Raw genomic sequence first — 16,637 nt, 5'->3', positions numbered from 1 at the left:
AAAAAAACTAAATTCACAAAACTTCTGAAATAGATTTAAGAGAATTTGATATCTAAGGTACCATATTCTAAATTAAACTTTCTTTTTCAAATATGGATGTAGACTTTATTGCTAAATTTAAAATGGTCTGCAGGGCAAATAGCATTTATTTACATTTCTGGGGCAAGATTTTAGATACAGGAATGAACACTTGACCCAGAATAGAGTACATGTTATTAAGAGTCAGGAAGAATGTATTTGAATGGAGATATATGTGACCAAAAGAGTTGTAAAATGGAAATGGAGGGGAAGGGTTAAAACTTATTTACATGTTTTAAGCCTAATATCACAGAATTAACAGGTAAGACACTTGTTAAATGAAATAAATAATACTTTGCGATTAGGATTGCTGCATTTTGTAAAATTGTTGGGTGTGAATGCAGTACTGGTGAAAAAAGAAATAATTTTGTTTTATAAAAGGGTAGACCACTGGATTGTTTAAAAGTTTCCGAGTTTGGTTACTGGCAGAATTCTAAAATGCATTATTAAAATATTGGTTTGTGAGCACATAGGGAAAAGAATAGTGATCAGTAAGTACCAGTATGAATTTATCAGAAACAAGTCATGCCATTTTGACTTTTCTCTTTTTCTTCCATTCCTTCTTTTTAGTAGTTTAGTTAGACTAAATCAACTAAATATAAACTGTAACTGAATTTCAGCAAGGTATTGCTAAAGTATCCAATGATATCCTTGTGGGCAAGATGGAGAGATTGTTAGCCAAATGGAAATTAGGTGGATTTAAAATCCAGAAGACCTGTGATTAAGGAAGAAATTGTTAGGCTGAAGGAACTTTCATGGAGTATCATAAGATGTGGTCACCAGCCCTTTTTTAGTCAGCCTTTTCATTAGCAACTTGGATGGTATGCTTACCATGTTTGCAAATGACATGAAAGCTGGTCGTGCCAATGAATACAGATAGAGCACTTGGCTGACATGTAGAAGATGATTTGTTTTATTTGGATCTAAAGTGGGGCAGAGTTATTACCAATGGATGAAAGTTAGAAGCTGCATTTTTGTCTAAATGTCAGAAAAAATGTTCTAACATAAGAGCCATCCCAAAGAGGAACAGGCCTAATAGGTAGGGTAGTGATTTGAGTCCCCATTAGATGTTTGAATAGACCCTTTTGTCAGAGATTTTGTAGAAGATAGGCCATGTATAAGTTAGACTTAGTTGATCTCTAAAGTTACTGGTTTCAATTCAGATTTTCTGTGAGGTACTTTAGTAATAAACAGATTCATCTTTGCATATACCTTTATTTGGTTTTCAAAAAAGGGAAAAATATAAAGTGAATCAAAGATAAAACCATGCGCCCCTTCCATTCCCCCCTCCCAACAGATTTTCCAAGTCTGCACAAATCACTCAATTTAATTGATTATACCTTTAGCCACTGTAAACACTACTCAAATATTATACAAAGAAATGGGATAAGATGCATGGAAAAAGCCATAAATCGTATTTAATTATTTGTCTGTCTCACAGCAATTAGTGCTATGCTATTGAATTTTATTTTGTGTTGCATAGTATTAAGACCATAATAAATAACACTGAAAGCATCATCCATTAAGATGTACTGGGAATTATGATATGGTGTTGCTAGTTCTGGAATATTGTTGGCATGATTTCTGTAGCACAATTAAGCAAAACTACCCAGTTCTACAGATTCCTTTTTTATGTTAAATAAGCTCTCAGATATTGAGTACATTTATTTTAAAAATATGCCTGAGAGCCTTATAACTGTAGGTACCTTAAAAATTTAATTTAAAAAATGTTTTTTCTTTTTTTTATTGTTTTTAATGGCATTGGCACTTGTGTTTTTTACTTATGGAATAAAATACAAAATTACCTATAAATTATATATTAAAAGCACAGGGAATTTAGTAGAGAAGCAAAATCAAACAAAATAGGCCAAATGAAGGCAAGAAACAAGTTTAGCTTGTATTATTTTAAAATACAGAACTGTGTTTTAATTTTGTTCTTTCCTGAGTCTAAGTGAAACAGTATAGGCCATTATGAATGTCAGATCATCTATTATACTACATTCATTTTATTACTAGAAAAATCAGCATTATCCTTTATCATACCACATGCAAGATCAAAAACAGTTGATTTTTCTTCTGCTGGAAAAAATGGAGAATTATAGGTAAATGCAATTAACTGTATCAGGAAAAGAAGCCTTAATCCTAGGGTTTTTGGTTTGCCACAGGTTTGTGTTTTCCATAGATTTGTCATTTTGAGTCTCATCTGGGAGAAGTAAAATTTTTGTTAATGTGATTTCCCTTTTGAACTTAAATGGAAGTTCACTTTCTAGTAATGAAGGGTAAATAAAGCAACTAAAGAAATTGGAATCCTCACTTTTGAAGTAAGTATAAGGAATTGTTGGCTATTCAAAGACTGAATGAATGATTGATACATTTTCTGAATTTCCCTGGGTCTTCTTACTTTCTCACTGTTGCCCATGCTTTCTTTCATTGTTCATTTTACCCCTCACCAAAAAGAGGGGGCAGTGAGAAGGTAAAATGAGCTACATATGGTTACCAATAGCAGTTTTGGCAAAAAGTCTAGGACAAAAGATGCTTTTGGCAGAAGGTATCTTTAAAAAAAGTTATCTGTGGCTTTCTATTAAAGTGTATTCCAAGTTTTCATCATTATTTACTACCCATTCTTTACTTTCAAGGTAAGAGAAAATGTTACTAGATGTTGTAGAATTTGGTGGCATTGTGGTTTCATGGAGCATTTTTTGGGAAACACATTATCAAATAACCTCCTGCCTTCACAGGGGACAAACACAGGTTTACTTTTCTGTATGAAAATACTTTAAATTTTTTTCATTTTCCTATGAAAATCCAATCCAGAAATTTAAATAAGTGGGTTGTGGTTTAAAAAAGTCATGTTAAAGTTAAAAAAAAGGAGTTCAAATCTGGCCTCAGACACTTGACACTTACTAGCTGTGTGACCCTGGGCAAGTCACTTAACTCCGATTGCCCTCCCCCTCGCCAAAAAAAAGTCAAATATCCCAGTGTCTTCAAGTTGGCTTTTTTCTTTCCACGGAAGAAAAAATGGATAAAAGGGATTTTGGGTAACGGAAATTTGTTAGGTCGTAATTCAACAATTTCCATTTTTCTCTCCAGACATAATTATTTATAGGTGTATAAATTGAGATTATTCTCTATTAAGGAGTCAGGCTCCTGTACTTGTTCATGTATATATATATGTGTGTGTGTGTGTGTTTGTGTTCATATATATATATATATGTGTGTGTGTGTGTGTTCATATATATATGTATGTATCTTTTTTTAAGGCAATTGGGGTTAAGTGACTTGCCCAGGGTCACACAGCTAGTGTCAAGTGTTTGGTCTTAGGTCGGATTTGAACTCAGGTCTTCCTGACTTCAGGGCCGGTGCTCTATCCACTGTGCCGCCTAGCTGCCCCTATATATCTTTTCTGTTTCTGGCTCTTTGGTGAGGTGATCGAGATTAAGTGACTTGCCCAGTTAAGTGTCAGGTGTCAGGCTTGATTTGAACTCGGGTCCTCCTGACTCCAAAGCCACAGGTCTATCCAGTGTGCCATCTAGCTGCCCCAGCTTGTTCACATCTTAATTTTTCCTTTTTGGAAATTATAGGTGCTATCATGATTTTTACTTCTTCCTTTTAATTCAGTCAGATGACCCTGGAGGAAAGAAATTTACCTAGCTTGAAAGAAGAGTTATAACTGTTAGTTCATAACACTTGAGGATGAAATAACTTTAGCCTTTTGGCTTATTAATTGTAAAACTAAAATGGCAAAGTTGATCTTTGTACTGTGTAGTCCATGTTCATAACTAAAAAAAAATCCCTTTGAAATATTTAAACACATTTACACCCAGGGGACAAGTAGATTTGAGTCACTTCACCCAGGCTTAATTTTCATGCCTTAGTTTCATGACTTGATAATGTTTTTGTGTGTGTGAATGAACCATACATGTGTTTTTATGTTTGGAGGGACACAGTGAAGCTATGAGATGTTTGCCTAATATTTTTGTGTAGAACAGCCCTAATATATTAAAGGGTAAGCAACTGATTTACATCTTTTTAGTGGTGATGTAAAAATTCTATTCATTTTTCCATGGATTTTATATATAGCATTAAGGAAAATTGATAGCTGTGAAGAAAATTGGAAAGCCCCAAGTTAGAATGTGCATTCAGACCTATTGCACAAAACCATTTAAAGTTAATCCAGTGCAATTGTACATTTACAGACATGAAAGATTTTAAGTGGCAGTATACAAAATATCCTTTCCATGAGGAAATAAACTTTAAGATACATGTGTGCTGGCTTCACTGAGATTGGCAGCTACTCTTCATCTACTGAGTGAAGCTTTCCACATTTCTCCGAAAGGCTTGAGATGACTATTTTGTCCCCTTTGTTTCCAAGTTCAGAGGGAGGAACAGGTTCATCTGCTTCATATTCTTCAAATGAGCTGTAAGAACAAAAATAACTTCTATTTTAATTTTAAATTTGTTATGTGGATCATTGTGATAAGATGGTATAAATAGTGAAATAACAAAATAATGATGCAAATTTTGTGGGAAAATATGCACATCGGATCCTGTTCTCTGATTTCTTTATAGTTTTTGCTTTAGAGTTTACAAAGTATTCACATAACTTTCATTTGACTTCTAATAACTATGTAATAAATAAGGGACACATTTACTTGTTGAAAGGAAGGTTCTCAGAGACTTTATCTCAGATTACTTAGCTGGTTATGTGACAGAGCCAGAGTCTGAACTTGGGGGAGAGAGACAGAGACAGAGAGAGGGAGAGGGAGAGTGTGTGTGTGTTGCACCGTGTGCTTCAAATAACAAATAAATGCTAAGTAAATGTAGAACATAATTAAGCTTAGAATTTTAGGTTCTTTGTTCTAATTATTTAAAAACTTACATCTGGATCAGACCTCAGCGATCATCCCATTAAACTCCTTTTCAATATGAGGAAAAGGGGGCCTGGAGACTCCTAAGTAACTTCCCTAGGGTCACCGTTAGAAAACCCCTAGGCTACCCAACTTGCTGCTTAGCATACTTTCCAATACACATACAAGGCTGGATTTTAACGGTAGTAGATATCTCTAACTTTCTCAAAAGCTAAAGTGCCAATAAGAAATCATGGTGGCCAGTGATTAATCTTAGTGGCTACATCATCAGCTTTAAAGAGCTAGTAGTCAAAAGTGCATGAAAGAATGCTAATTAGTGGTCACACTGTCAATGCTTTTGCAATGGGAGGAGGTAAATCATTGCCACCTAGTGGTAACAATGGGAACTCATACTCCTAAGTGGTGCCAAAAAAAAAAAGATAATTTGCTACATGGTAAAAAAAAAACCCAAAATAATGGTATATGGCATAATAATGGTATATGTATTGGTGGTATATAAAGGTGGAAATATATATTGTTACGGATAAAAGATATAGAGTGGACACTTTTGGGGTTTAATGTGATGAAGTAAAGATTGTGCTTAAGTTGAGTGTCAGGCTAAAGAGCTGTGATTTTATCCTTAAGGAGTGATGTTTCATTGAAGATTTTTGAGCAAGAGAAAGACACGGAGTGTCTTAAAGAATATATTACTCTGGTTGTTCACAGGATCGATTCATGCAGCAGGGAAGACTAGTTCAATAGTCTATTTCTGAGGCACTGAGAAACTGACCCAGGATGCCGGCTGTGGAAGTAGGAAGAAAGACATATGTATGAGAAATTTCTTCAGTAATACTTATGAAGCAATAATTAATATAGGTCCTGGTGATTACTAAGATGGGGGCAAAAATGATTTTAAGTTTTTTGTTTGTCTTAAGGTTGTATGACTGGGAATATAATGATACTTTTTTTGGCAGCAAAGCTTTTCTTTAAATGGAGAAAGTGTGAGTTTAGTTTTCAGCTTTAATGTCACTTAAGGGATAAAAAGATGGTTCCTGACCTCAAGAAGCTTACTTTTGACTGGAGGAAACAACATGCTTAATAAATAAAAGGCAGATAGGAGTCAGAGGGTTTAAAATGCCAGGCTAGGCTAGAGTCTCTAATTTATCTTAGAGATAATATAAGAAACCACAAAAAGGTTTTTGAGTAGGTTTGATACATGTTTTAGGAACATTAAATTTAGCCAACTGTGTGGAGGAAGGATTGAAGAGGAGGTGAAAGGTTAAAAGCATGCTGAGTTTAGAGTGATGGTAAGACATTCAAATATAAATTGGGAGATGTGCTTAAAAGAAACTGGGGTTTGGAGGTAAAGATCTATGTGTCGTCCAAGAAAGATTTTAAGTGAAACAGCAAATGGAGAACTTAGTTGCATAGAGACATTGTGAAAAAGCTGTGGAAGGCAATGAATTCTCCAAAGGAGAATATACACACAAAAAAAATCCTGAGGAACAACAAACCATGGTGGAATTCACAGAAAGAGGAAGGAAGTGGATGGACAGAACACAAGTTAAGAATGGTTAGCATTAGAGAAGAAGAATGGCAACATGTCTTGAGAGGCAAATCTTTTTCACTGATTATACTGTATTAAAGTTCTGCTGGATATTCCTGGAATACAGTCATACCAGAAATGGTGTAATTGACTGCAGGATAGAGAGTAAGGAAGTTTTCCTGGGTGCTGTGGTATGGAGTTTTGGGAAATCAACAGAAGAGCAATACAAATGCTGCTAATTAGCCAGAAAGGGTTGAAATGAAAGAAAACCTGAATTTCCAGTAGTAGCCCAAGTCTGTATGGTTTTTGCGACTTTGAGTTGTGTGGCCAAGGAAGGTCTCTAGAAGGGGGTGATTTAGGATAGGGTATTGGTATGGGAAACAACAAAATGGGTGTGGTGTCGGGGCACCATTGATAAGGGACCCAAGCTGGGGACAGAGTTAAATACAGCCTGAAGATGGTTGAGGGCCTAGGCTAAAGTTCAACAAACTCTTTAAAGATTAACTTCAGCTGTTAAACCCCTACCATACTTTTTCTTCTTTGCTTGGACTGGTGGCTCTTGTAACTGAGTCAGTTTCTCTATGTGGGCCTTTCTTTGATTCTTTCCCCTGATTTCTTTCCACAGAATACAAAATCTGAGTTGGGAAGGAACTCCAAGGCCACCTAGGCCAACCTCTACCTGAACAGAATCCTCTACACAACATACTTGACAAATGGTTCCAGTGAGGATGAAACCGACTACCTTCTGAGACATCCCATTTCATTTATGGATACTGTTGTTTGCAAGTTTTCCCTTACCTCAAGAATAAATTTGCCCTTTTTTTTTTTAAAAACAACTTGTGTTACTCCTAGTTCTCCCTTCTTAGCCAAGCAGAACAAAACGTTGATTCCTCTTCTACGTGGTTTACTCTTCAAATACTTAAGAGTTATTATGTCTCCTATTTTCTTCTCCAAGTTAAACACCCCCAGAGTTAATTAACTGAAGACCGGATTTTAGCCCTATGCTGTCCTATACCAGGAGTGAGATTTTTCGCAATGCATTAAATTTTGTTATCTGTCAAGCATTTGTGCTACGTGCCAGGCACTATGCTAAATACTCTCCAATTGCTAACCAATTGAGACCCTGGTGGCTGTTAAACTACCACTAGAAAATTCTTTCCTTAATGGATTCAATGCCTGCCTTACTTACACACTCACTTTCTGATCCCAACTTCTGCTCTCCTACTAGGTGGAATGAAACAGACAAGTTGGTGTTTCAAATACTCTGACCTCCCACTTCCTTAATCTGCTTAATTCCTATGACTTAGTCCATCTCTGCTACACAGATGGTCATATCCTCTGTTCCTCAGCAGTTTTTTACTTCCATGTTGACATGTTTTGATCATAACTTTTATTCATTCTATACGTTATGCCTTCTAACTCTTCATCCTCACTCTGACTTCTAGCACCTCTACCCCTCAGTTTTTTTCAAGCCACTGACCCTGTAGTGGTTACACTATTTTCTCTCCTATCCCCTAAGTAATCTTACACTGTCCTTTTTACTAGAGTCTTTTGCCCCCTTATCCAATTGCCACACCCTGATAAACCTCACCTCTTGATTGCCCTATCCCTTTATCATTGGAATTATTAGGACCTACTTTAATCTTCAATCTCTGATTTATTTTTTTCCCCCTTGCCTACAAATATGCCCATATTTCTCCCCTCCCCCAATCCTTAACAAACTTCCTTGATCCTGCCATCTCCTTGTGTCTATAAATAGTCATTTCTCCTTCCCAGCACTTATCACAGTGTAGGCACTTAATAAACGTTTATTGAATTGTTAATGGCTAAACTTCTTGAGGAAGCTACATATGCCTCTACGCTTCTCCTTTCAATCACTTATAATAAGACCCTTGCAGTCTGGCTTCTGATTCCATCAATTGAAACTGTTTCCCAAGCTTAGTAATTATTTCTTATTGCCAATTAATAACCTTTCCTCAATCTTTATCCTTCTTGCCCTGTGTAGCATTTGACACTGGATTACCTTCTCTCTGGGTTTTTGGAACACTGCTCTTTTTTTTGCTTTTTGTAGCTGTTCAAATTCTCATTCTCAATCTCCTTTGCTGGTTCTTCACATCACAATTAGTAACTATGGCCTCCATGGCTCTCTGTCCTGGGCCCTTTTCTTTCCTTCCATACTGTTTTACTTGGTAAATTCAGCAGCTCTCATGCATTGTTATCTCTACCGAGATAATTCCTAGATGTATATATCCAGTCCTATTCTCCCTCAGGTGCTAGTCATACATCACCAACTGCCTTTTAATACCTCAAACTCAACATTTTCAAAACAGAACTCATCTTTTTCTTCAAGCCCTAATCTCTTCCCAATTTTATTATAATTGTCAGTTTTTTAAAAAATTTGACGTAATTGTTTTTTTTTCCCTCCAATCAGGAGGAAAAAAACCCAAAAAACCTCTGAGACTGAAATGCACAGTCAAGCAAACAAATGCCCTCATTATGTCCAAAAAAAATCTCATTCTGTACCCTAAGTCTATCTCCTCTCTATCAAGAGGTAGGTAGTATGCTTTATCACTGCTAGTCATTACATGGATCTGAATGCTTATTTATATATTTTAGTTTTTTGTCTTTACAGTGTTGTTACTGTATAAATTGTTCACCTGGTTCTGCCTATTTCTCTCTGCATCAGTTTGTACAAGTCTTCCCAGGTTTTTCTGAAATTGTCCCTTTCATCCTTTCTTTTATATCACAGTAGTATTCCATTACATTCATATTCCATAAGCCATTCCTTCAGATAGGTGGGTATCCTCCCTGTTTCCAGATCTTTTCCACCATGAAAAAGAGTTACTATAGTTATGTATGTATGGGTCCTTTCCCTCTTTTTAAAAAATCTTGGGGTACAGACCTAGTTGTGGTATTGTTGGGTCTATAAGTATGGAGAGGTTAGTAACTTTTACGGCATAGTTCCAAAGAACTTTTCAGAATGCAGACAATATATTATTCCATCAACAATGCATCAGTGTCCCTGTTTTTTCTCTAGCATTTGTCGTTTTACTGTTTCTTATCTTAGCCAGTCTGATGGGTGCACTTTTCTATCACAGATGAGGACATGATCATCCTTCCAGTCATGCAAACTCAGAACTTTAGTGTCACTGTCATCTTCCTCCACAAGTTTTATCTTACGGTTGTTTCTACCTTTACAACATCTCTCAGGTATTTCCCCTTCTCTTTATTCACACAGCTGCCATCTTGGTTCAGGCCCTTATTCATTTCTTGCCTGGTCTACTGCAATTGAAAGTCTGTGCCAATCAAGAAGACTTGTAGAGTCCTTGATCTTACTGCTTTTCTTCTGAAACTACCCCTAATTTATATGGTTTATATCACGAAGCAAAGACTGTTTTTGGCCTTTCTTTGTATCCCCAACATTTTGTGCACAGTACTTGGCATACAGTAGGAACTTAATAAACTGATCAAAAAGTTGGAAAGATGGTTACGGAAACTTAAGTACATCTTACATAATATTGCTTATATAGAAATACAAGTTAAATATAAACATAAAACATCATGTTTTATGTAAATCAAGTTTGTGATCATTATATATAAAATTTTTTTTCATTTCTGTTATTTGTGAAAAGATCAATCTGAGATTCTGTTGCCACCTATACAGTACTTGAAGGTCTGTGAAGCATTTTATGTATATTATTTGATTCTCTCAATAACCTAATGAGGTAGGTGCTATAATTCTCATGTCCCAGATGAAGAAACATAGTCTTAGGCAGGATTTGAACTCAAGTCTTACTCCCAAGTCCAACACTTTATTCACTATGTCACTTAACTGCTTCAGTGGCCTTCCAGTTGGTCTCTTTCTACTCTAGTGACTCCCTGTTACCTCCAGGATCAAAAGTAAACTCTGTTTAGCACTTAGAGCTCTTGATAAGTTGGCCTTTTCGTACCCTTCCCATCTTGTTACACTTAATCTCCTCTCCCAGCTTCCAAGGCCCCCAAACACCTCATCTTGTGTGCTATGCTTTGCTCTTTGTCTCTCCACTTCATCTCTTTGCTTCCTTCAAGACTCACCTCAAATCTACCTTCCGAAGGATTCCTTTTTCCTCATTTGTTAATCTTCCTGTCTGCTTTCCATACATTTTGTATGTGCCTAATTATTAATGTGTTTTGTCTGGCATTGAGAATGGCATGAGGACATATAAGCCCTTTGAGGGGAGAGACTGTTTTTTGCCTTTGTATCCCCAGCACTTAGCATAGTGTTCAGGCAGTGGAAGATGAAAGACAGAATATGTCTATTTCAGAGTTACCTGCATAGAGATGAAAAGTTTAATCTATGGGAATTGATAATCAATGAAAGAATAAAGAAATAAGAGGAAAGGGTCTAGGACAGAGCCCTGGCAAACACCCATGTATAAAAAAGGCAAGAAATCCCAGGAAATACAGAATGTTTAGAATGAGAGGAATCAAGAAGAAGGGATTGAGAAGTGATTTCGTGGTTTAGCATTAAGAGATCATTGATAATCTTGGAGTAGTTTAGGTTATTGGGGAAGAAAGCCATCTTAAGAGTAAAGAAGTGAAAAAGCTGACGAGCATAAACATCTTTTTCCTGCAAGTTTTCTGTGAAAAGGAAGAGACCTAGGGTGGCAACTGTAACTTTCTCAATGGGCAATGGGACCAGAACTTGGCTGACTTTAATGGTTTTTCTATAATACCATGTTGCTGATTTTATTTAACAGTAAAGAGGCAGAATAGACTAATGTGTATAAGGCATTTCCTAGGTTGCCACTGATAAAATGAAAAAACCTGTCTGGCAAGAAGGAGCTTACAATTTAAGGAGAAAGGTATGTATACCACTAATGAGAGTCTGAGAAGTATATAGAAGAGGTCCAACAACCAAAAAATATCTGAGGAGGAAGGGATTTTCTTACTGTTGGGATCAGAATGAATAAAGCATTTACTAAGTGCTTACTACTAGGTAGATAGGAAAACTGTGTTAAGTGCTGGGAAGACAAAAAGGAAAGTAGGACAGCCCCTGCTCTCAAAGGGCTCCCACCCTATTAGGGGGAACAACATGAGGAAGCTTGAGCTGCCAGTCAGATGGAGAGGTCCTTAAGGTGCTGTGACAAAGCACATACTAATGCCTCTAGCATCATTTCTACTGATAAAGTAATATGCATTTCTGATGTTGAACTATCTGACACTTGATTCTCTTGGCAAGAACTTTGTTTTCTGGGATGTGAGTAGCTATGATTGGAGCACTTGCAAGAGCACTTGCCAGGATGCATCTCTAGAAGGGTTGTTTCCCAGGATGATGGCTTTGGGTTTAAAGAATTGCTATTCAAAATGTTCTTGGGTTCAGGGTCCTTGGCTGCTCCCATCAGAGTGTAAGGAAATAGTCATTTTTTGGCTTGGTTGGCTTTCCTGTCCTGTGTGTGGCAGTTGTTTGGAATGGCTGGCCCCTTCTCCACAGTGGTGGTTCCCCCAAACAATGGCTTTGAGCACTGGGCTACAAGGTCTCCTGGACTGGGAGGCACTGCTGTTCTCAGGGCTCTCAGGCTTTTGGTCCTGGGCTGTCTCCTTCAAAGTCTGAGGGGACAGAGTAGCCAAATAGTGCTGGTGGTTTGATTTTGAGGCTGTCTTCTGTTTCTCCTTCGGATGCCTTTTGTCAGTTAGGCTGGCTTGCCTGCCTAGAAGTAGGGAAGACATCCTGGAAGAAATAGCAACTGACCTTCAAGGAAAAAGATGTCAACAAGCAGGGATGGTGGACATATAGAGTCTGTTCTAGCTGGGGAGATGGTGAAGAAAGCATGAAATGGCAGAAAAAGGCAGAATAACATCAAGGAATGACCAGGAGTCCAATTTGGCTGGAATGTGGAGTGAAATATTATGAAATAAGGCTGGAATGGTAGGTGGAAGTCAGACTGTTGTGAAAACTAAATGCCAGGTACATGTGTTACCTGAAGGTCCTTAAGCATAGTACTAACTTGGTCAGACCTGTGCCTTAGGGAGATTGTTTTGGCAGCTCTGGGAAGTGTGGCTTGGAGAAAGGGAGGGACTGGTGGAGGGGAGACCAATTTGGAGGATCTACACTTGGGGCAATTATGAGTGGGGGATGGCTATTATTAGAGAAATGAAGTTAGAATTGATAGGATTTTACATCTGATTAGACATGATTTTTTTGTACTTTGGCTAGCATGAGAATGAATGTAACCTATAACCAAAAATGGGTGTAATCTAATGTAGTTTATGCAGTTTTTACCAGAGATCACTGGTGTTAAGTAGGATTATTTTCCTTTATGTGTTTTTCCCTTCAACTTCATGGAAAAGGTACAATAATTAACTGATACTTGGGATATCATATATTAGGATAATATGATAAAACTTCACCAAATATCTCGTAATTCTGAATTTTTAGTAACTCAGACACAGGATGAGTTTAACTTTACCTTTATCTAATTTATGAAAGGGAGCAAATTTCAGTTAATCTAAATTGAATATTAATGATATTTAGGAAATGGAGCTTTAGTTTTCTATCTTTTCACTCAATCTTAGGTCACTTCTTGTTCTGTCAGTATATGCCTATGTTTGTTTCTATCTGATGATCTGGAAACCAGAGGATCAAGCTTTTTTACGGTAATATAGAACCAGGGTTTCACTCAACTTTGGAAAAGCCCCCAGTCTACTACTACACACACTCTATTCATAGACCATGTAGAAACCACAAATAAATAAGCAATAGAACCTTAATCCTCACCTCCATACAAAAATATAACATCATACACCACTGTGGAAGTAACTGCCTGGTAAAATGCGTATAGCAGGCAAAATAACTTAGTGGTGGTACTAAAATCTAGTTGTAAAGGTCCACCCATCTCTGGCCCAATCTCAGCATTCTGTGGATGTGTAACACCAATGATCAAATCAGACTACTGCCTCCTTTTTCAGAGTGCTTTTGCTCAACAACAAGGCAAGAACTGCCTCGCTCAATTTGCCATCACATGTCTTTACCAAGGTTTTTTTTTTTTTTTCAGAAAGTGAGCTTTTGTCTCCTGATCCCATTGACATCCAGACACACTAGTCTATGGAGTTCTGATGTCTTGAGGCTTTCCTTAATAATAGTTCCCCTATCTTAGCCACTCTGAACAATTAGGTCTGATCAGAGGTGAAATATGACTTGCCTCTATTTCATGTGAGTTAAACAGTCAATAAGATTGTTACAGAGCCCTTTAGACCTTCAACAGGCATTTATGCTTAAGCTTTGTGAAATTTATTTTAGCCGGTTTGTTTTAAACTTCCAGGTGAATCAAATGAAATATATACATGAAAGCATTCTGAAAACTAAAATGCTCTAGATTATTATATTGATTATTTCCAATCTCAATTTTAAAAATTAACCCATCTACAAAAGTCCTCCATTGCATGTGGTGGTGTGGAAGTGACCCAAAATTCTTGGAGGCAAGGCCAGCAGAACCCTGGCATATTTTACCATGATGGAAAGCCTACAAGTTATGCTGGCTGCTTTCTGAGGATCTGGCTCATTTAAGCTTAAAGAGACTTGTTATTAGTTGTCTGATCACTTTACCCATGAAACAAAAATATAAAATGGTTTTCTGTCTTATGTATGCTCAATTCTGTTTCTCTAGCACAGAATTCGGGAAAAGGGGCAAAAAATGCTAAACATTTTGCATAGTTTCAGGTCATCTATAAATATTAACTTAAATTTTTGTACTCTTATCTGTGAGACCTTTGTCCATGGATGTATGAAGACTAAAAGATCCCACTGTGTTAACTTTTCTGTTAGAAAGCATTTGATTTGTTAGTGAAAAATGGAATTTTAAAGGTTCTCCAAAAAGGAGTCTCCCATACATATATTAAGGTCATAAACACTTCCTTGATTGATGCAAGAAATGTCTTTGATTCCTCTGATTATTAATATCAAGTGAGTTATAGTTAGATAAAATGGAGTGCAAAGGAATCTGTCACTCATGGAGGATGATCAGTACAAAACTGAAGAGGAAGATACTCTTTAGATATGTCTTTACATCATTAAACATTTGTTAAACACCTATTATGTGCCAGGTATTGTACTAAGTGCTGGGATTTTTAAAAAAACAACAAAATAGCAGACTCTCCTCTCAAGGAACTGGCAGTCTAATGGAACCTTGAGGCAACATACAAATAACTATGAACAAGTAAGCTATAGACAGGAAAAGTTGAGAATAGTCAACAGAAAGAAGGCATTAGAATTAAGTGGGATCAGGAAAGGCTTCTCACAGAAGGTAGAATTTTAGTTGGGACATGAAGGAAGCCAGGAGAGCCAGGAGATAGAAATGAGAGGAAAGTATTCCAGGGATAGCCACTGAAAATGCCCAGAGTGTCTTATGTGAGAATAGCAAAAGAGGTCAGCATCAGTAGATGGAAGGCTTTGTGGATGAGGAGGAGGGGGAGGAGCATAAGTAAGAAGATTGGAATGGTTGGGGTGGTGGTGGTGATTATGAAGGGCTTTGAGTGCTAGGGAATTTTGTATTTGATCCTGTAGGTGCTAGGGTGTTAACAGAGTTTATTGAATTGGGGGGGGGCGGGGTGATATGGTCAGACCTGGAAGATCACTCTGGCAACTGAATGGAGGATGGGCTGGAGTGCAAAGAGACATGGCAGGCAGACCCACAGGCCGGCTATTGTAGTAATCCAGGTGTGAAGTGATGAAGGCCTGCACCAGAGTTGGGGCAGTGTCAGAGGAGAGAAGGGAGTATATTAAAGAGATGTTGCAAAAGTGAAATTAACAAGCCTTGGCAACATATTGGATATGGGGGAGAGGTGACTGAGGATGTGAGCTTGAGGATAAGGAAGGTGCCCTCTATAGTAACAGGGAAGTGAGGGGTGGAGGGCTCAGGAGGACAGATAATGAGTTCAATTTTAGACATGAGGATAAGGAAGGTGCCCTCTATAGTAACAGGGAAGTGAGGGGTGGAGGGCTCAGGAGGACAGATAATGAGTTCAATTTTGGACATACTGTGTTTAAGAGGTCTACTAGACATTTCTTTGGAGATGTGAGGCTGGAGGTCAGCAGAGAAACTAAGGCTGGATGAGAAGAGTTGAGAATCATCAGCATACACAGAAAGATGATAACTGAATCCATGGGAGCTGACGAGATAACCAAGTAAAATAATTTAGGATGAGAAAGCCCAAAAGAAAGCCCTGAGGCACACTCATCAACGTGCCTAGGATGAAGATCCAGCAAAGGAGATTAAGAAGGGATGGTTTGACCAGCTGGAGGAGAACAGTGTCAAAGGCTACGGAGAGGCTGAATCAAGAAGGATGAGGATTGAGAAAAGGCAATGCATTAGATAGTACTTAAGAGACTGTTAGTAAGTTTTGGTTGAATTAGTCATCATTCCAGTGTCTCAAGTTTGTAGTCTTAAAAATTTTCCTAGACTAATCACACTCGCTTATCTCCTATCCAATCTGTTTCTAAATCTTGCGATTTCTACTTCTACAACATATCTTGCATCCAAGATATCCTGTTCTGTCCACTCATCATCTGTCACCTTAATGTAGGTCCTCACCACCTCTTGCCTAGATAATTGCAGCAGCCTCCTAACTGGTGTCAAAAATCTTTTCTTGCTCTAGCCTACCTACACAATGCTGCCAAAGTAACTGTCCTTAGGCACAATTGTGCCCATGACTCTTACTTAAACTCCAGTGGCTTCCTTTTGCATATAGGATAAAACATAAACTTCTGTTTAGCTTTTAAAGCCTATCTTTCCAGCCTCATTGGATATTATTTCTGTGCTATAATGCAACCAAACTGGCCTTTCTCTTCCTCACACACAATACTCCATCTCCCATTTGGTTTCCATGACTGGAATGTACTCTTTTATCTCTACCGCACAGTCCTTTTCTTCACAGAGTTTAAGGAATAGCTCAAATGCCATCTTCTGCATTAAGCCTTTCCCATTCTTCCATCTGTTTATTCTCTCTCCCAAACTACTGTATTTAACTACTTTGTATACACTTGCATTTTTCACTTCATGTTTAGATTATATATTTTTATATCCATTTGTTAACTATTTTGTATATATATTTGCATTTTTATTTTGTATTTAGATTATATATTTTTATATCCATTTGTTGTATTTAACTACTTTGCATACATTTGCATT

At 37.4% G+C, this 16,637-nt stretch overlaps 1 protein-coding gene across 1 annotated transcript in view; it reads right to left on the bottom strand.

Annotated features, from left to right (window-relative positions):
- Positions 1–1,273: 1,273 nt before the first annotated feature.
- Positions 1,274–16,637, bottom strand: part of PPP2R3A (protein phosphatase 2 regulatory subunit B''alpha) — a 135,748-nt gene continuing 120,384 nt past the window's right edge. Inside the window, 1 exon segment of the mRNA XM_020986095.2 lies at positions 1,274–4,496. Within this exon segment, the coding sequence (XP_020841754.1) occupies positions 4,370–4,496 (127 nt within the window). The 3' untranslated portion in view covers positions 1,274–4,369.

This window comes from Phascolarctos cinereus, unplaced genomic scaffold (assembly GCF_003287225.1).
Source record: "Phascolarctos cinereus isolate Bilbo 61053 unplaced genomic scaffold, phaCin_HiC Scaffold_726;HRSCAF=1367, whole genome shotgun sequence".
NCBI lineage: Eukaryota > Metazoa > Chordata > Mammalia > Diprotodontia > Phascolarctidae > Phascolarctos > Phascolarctos cinereus.
This window is presented reverse-complemented; position numbering and strand designations above follow the sequence as displayed.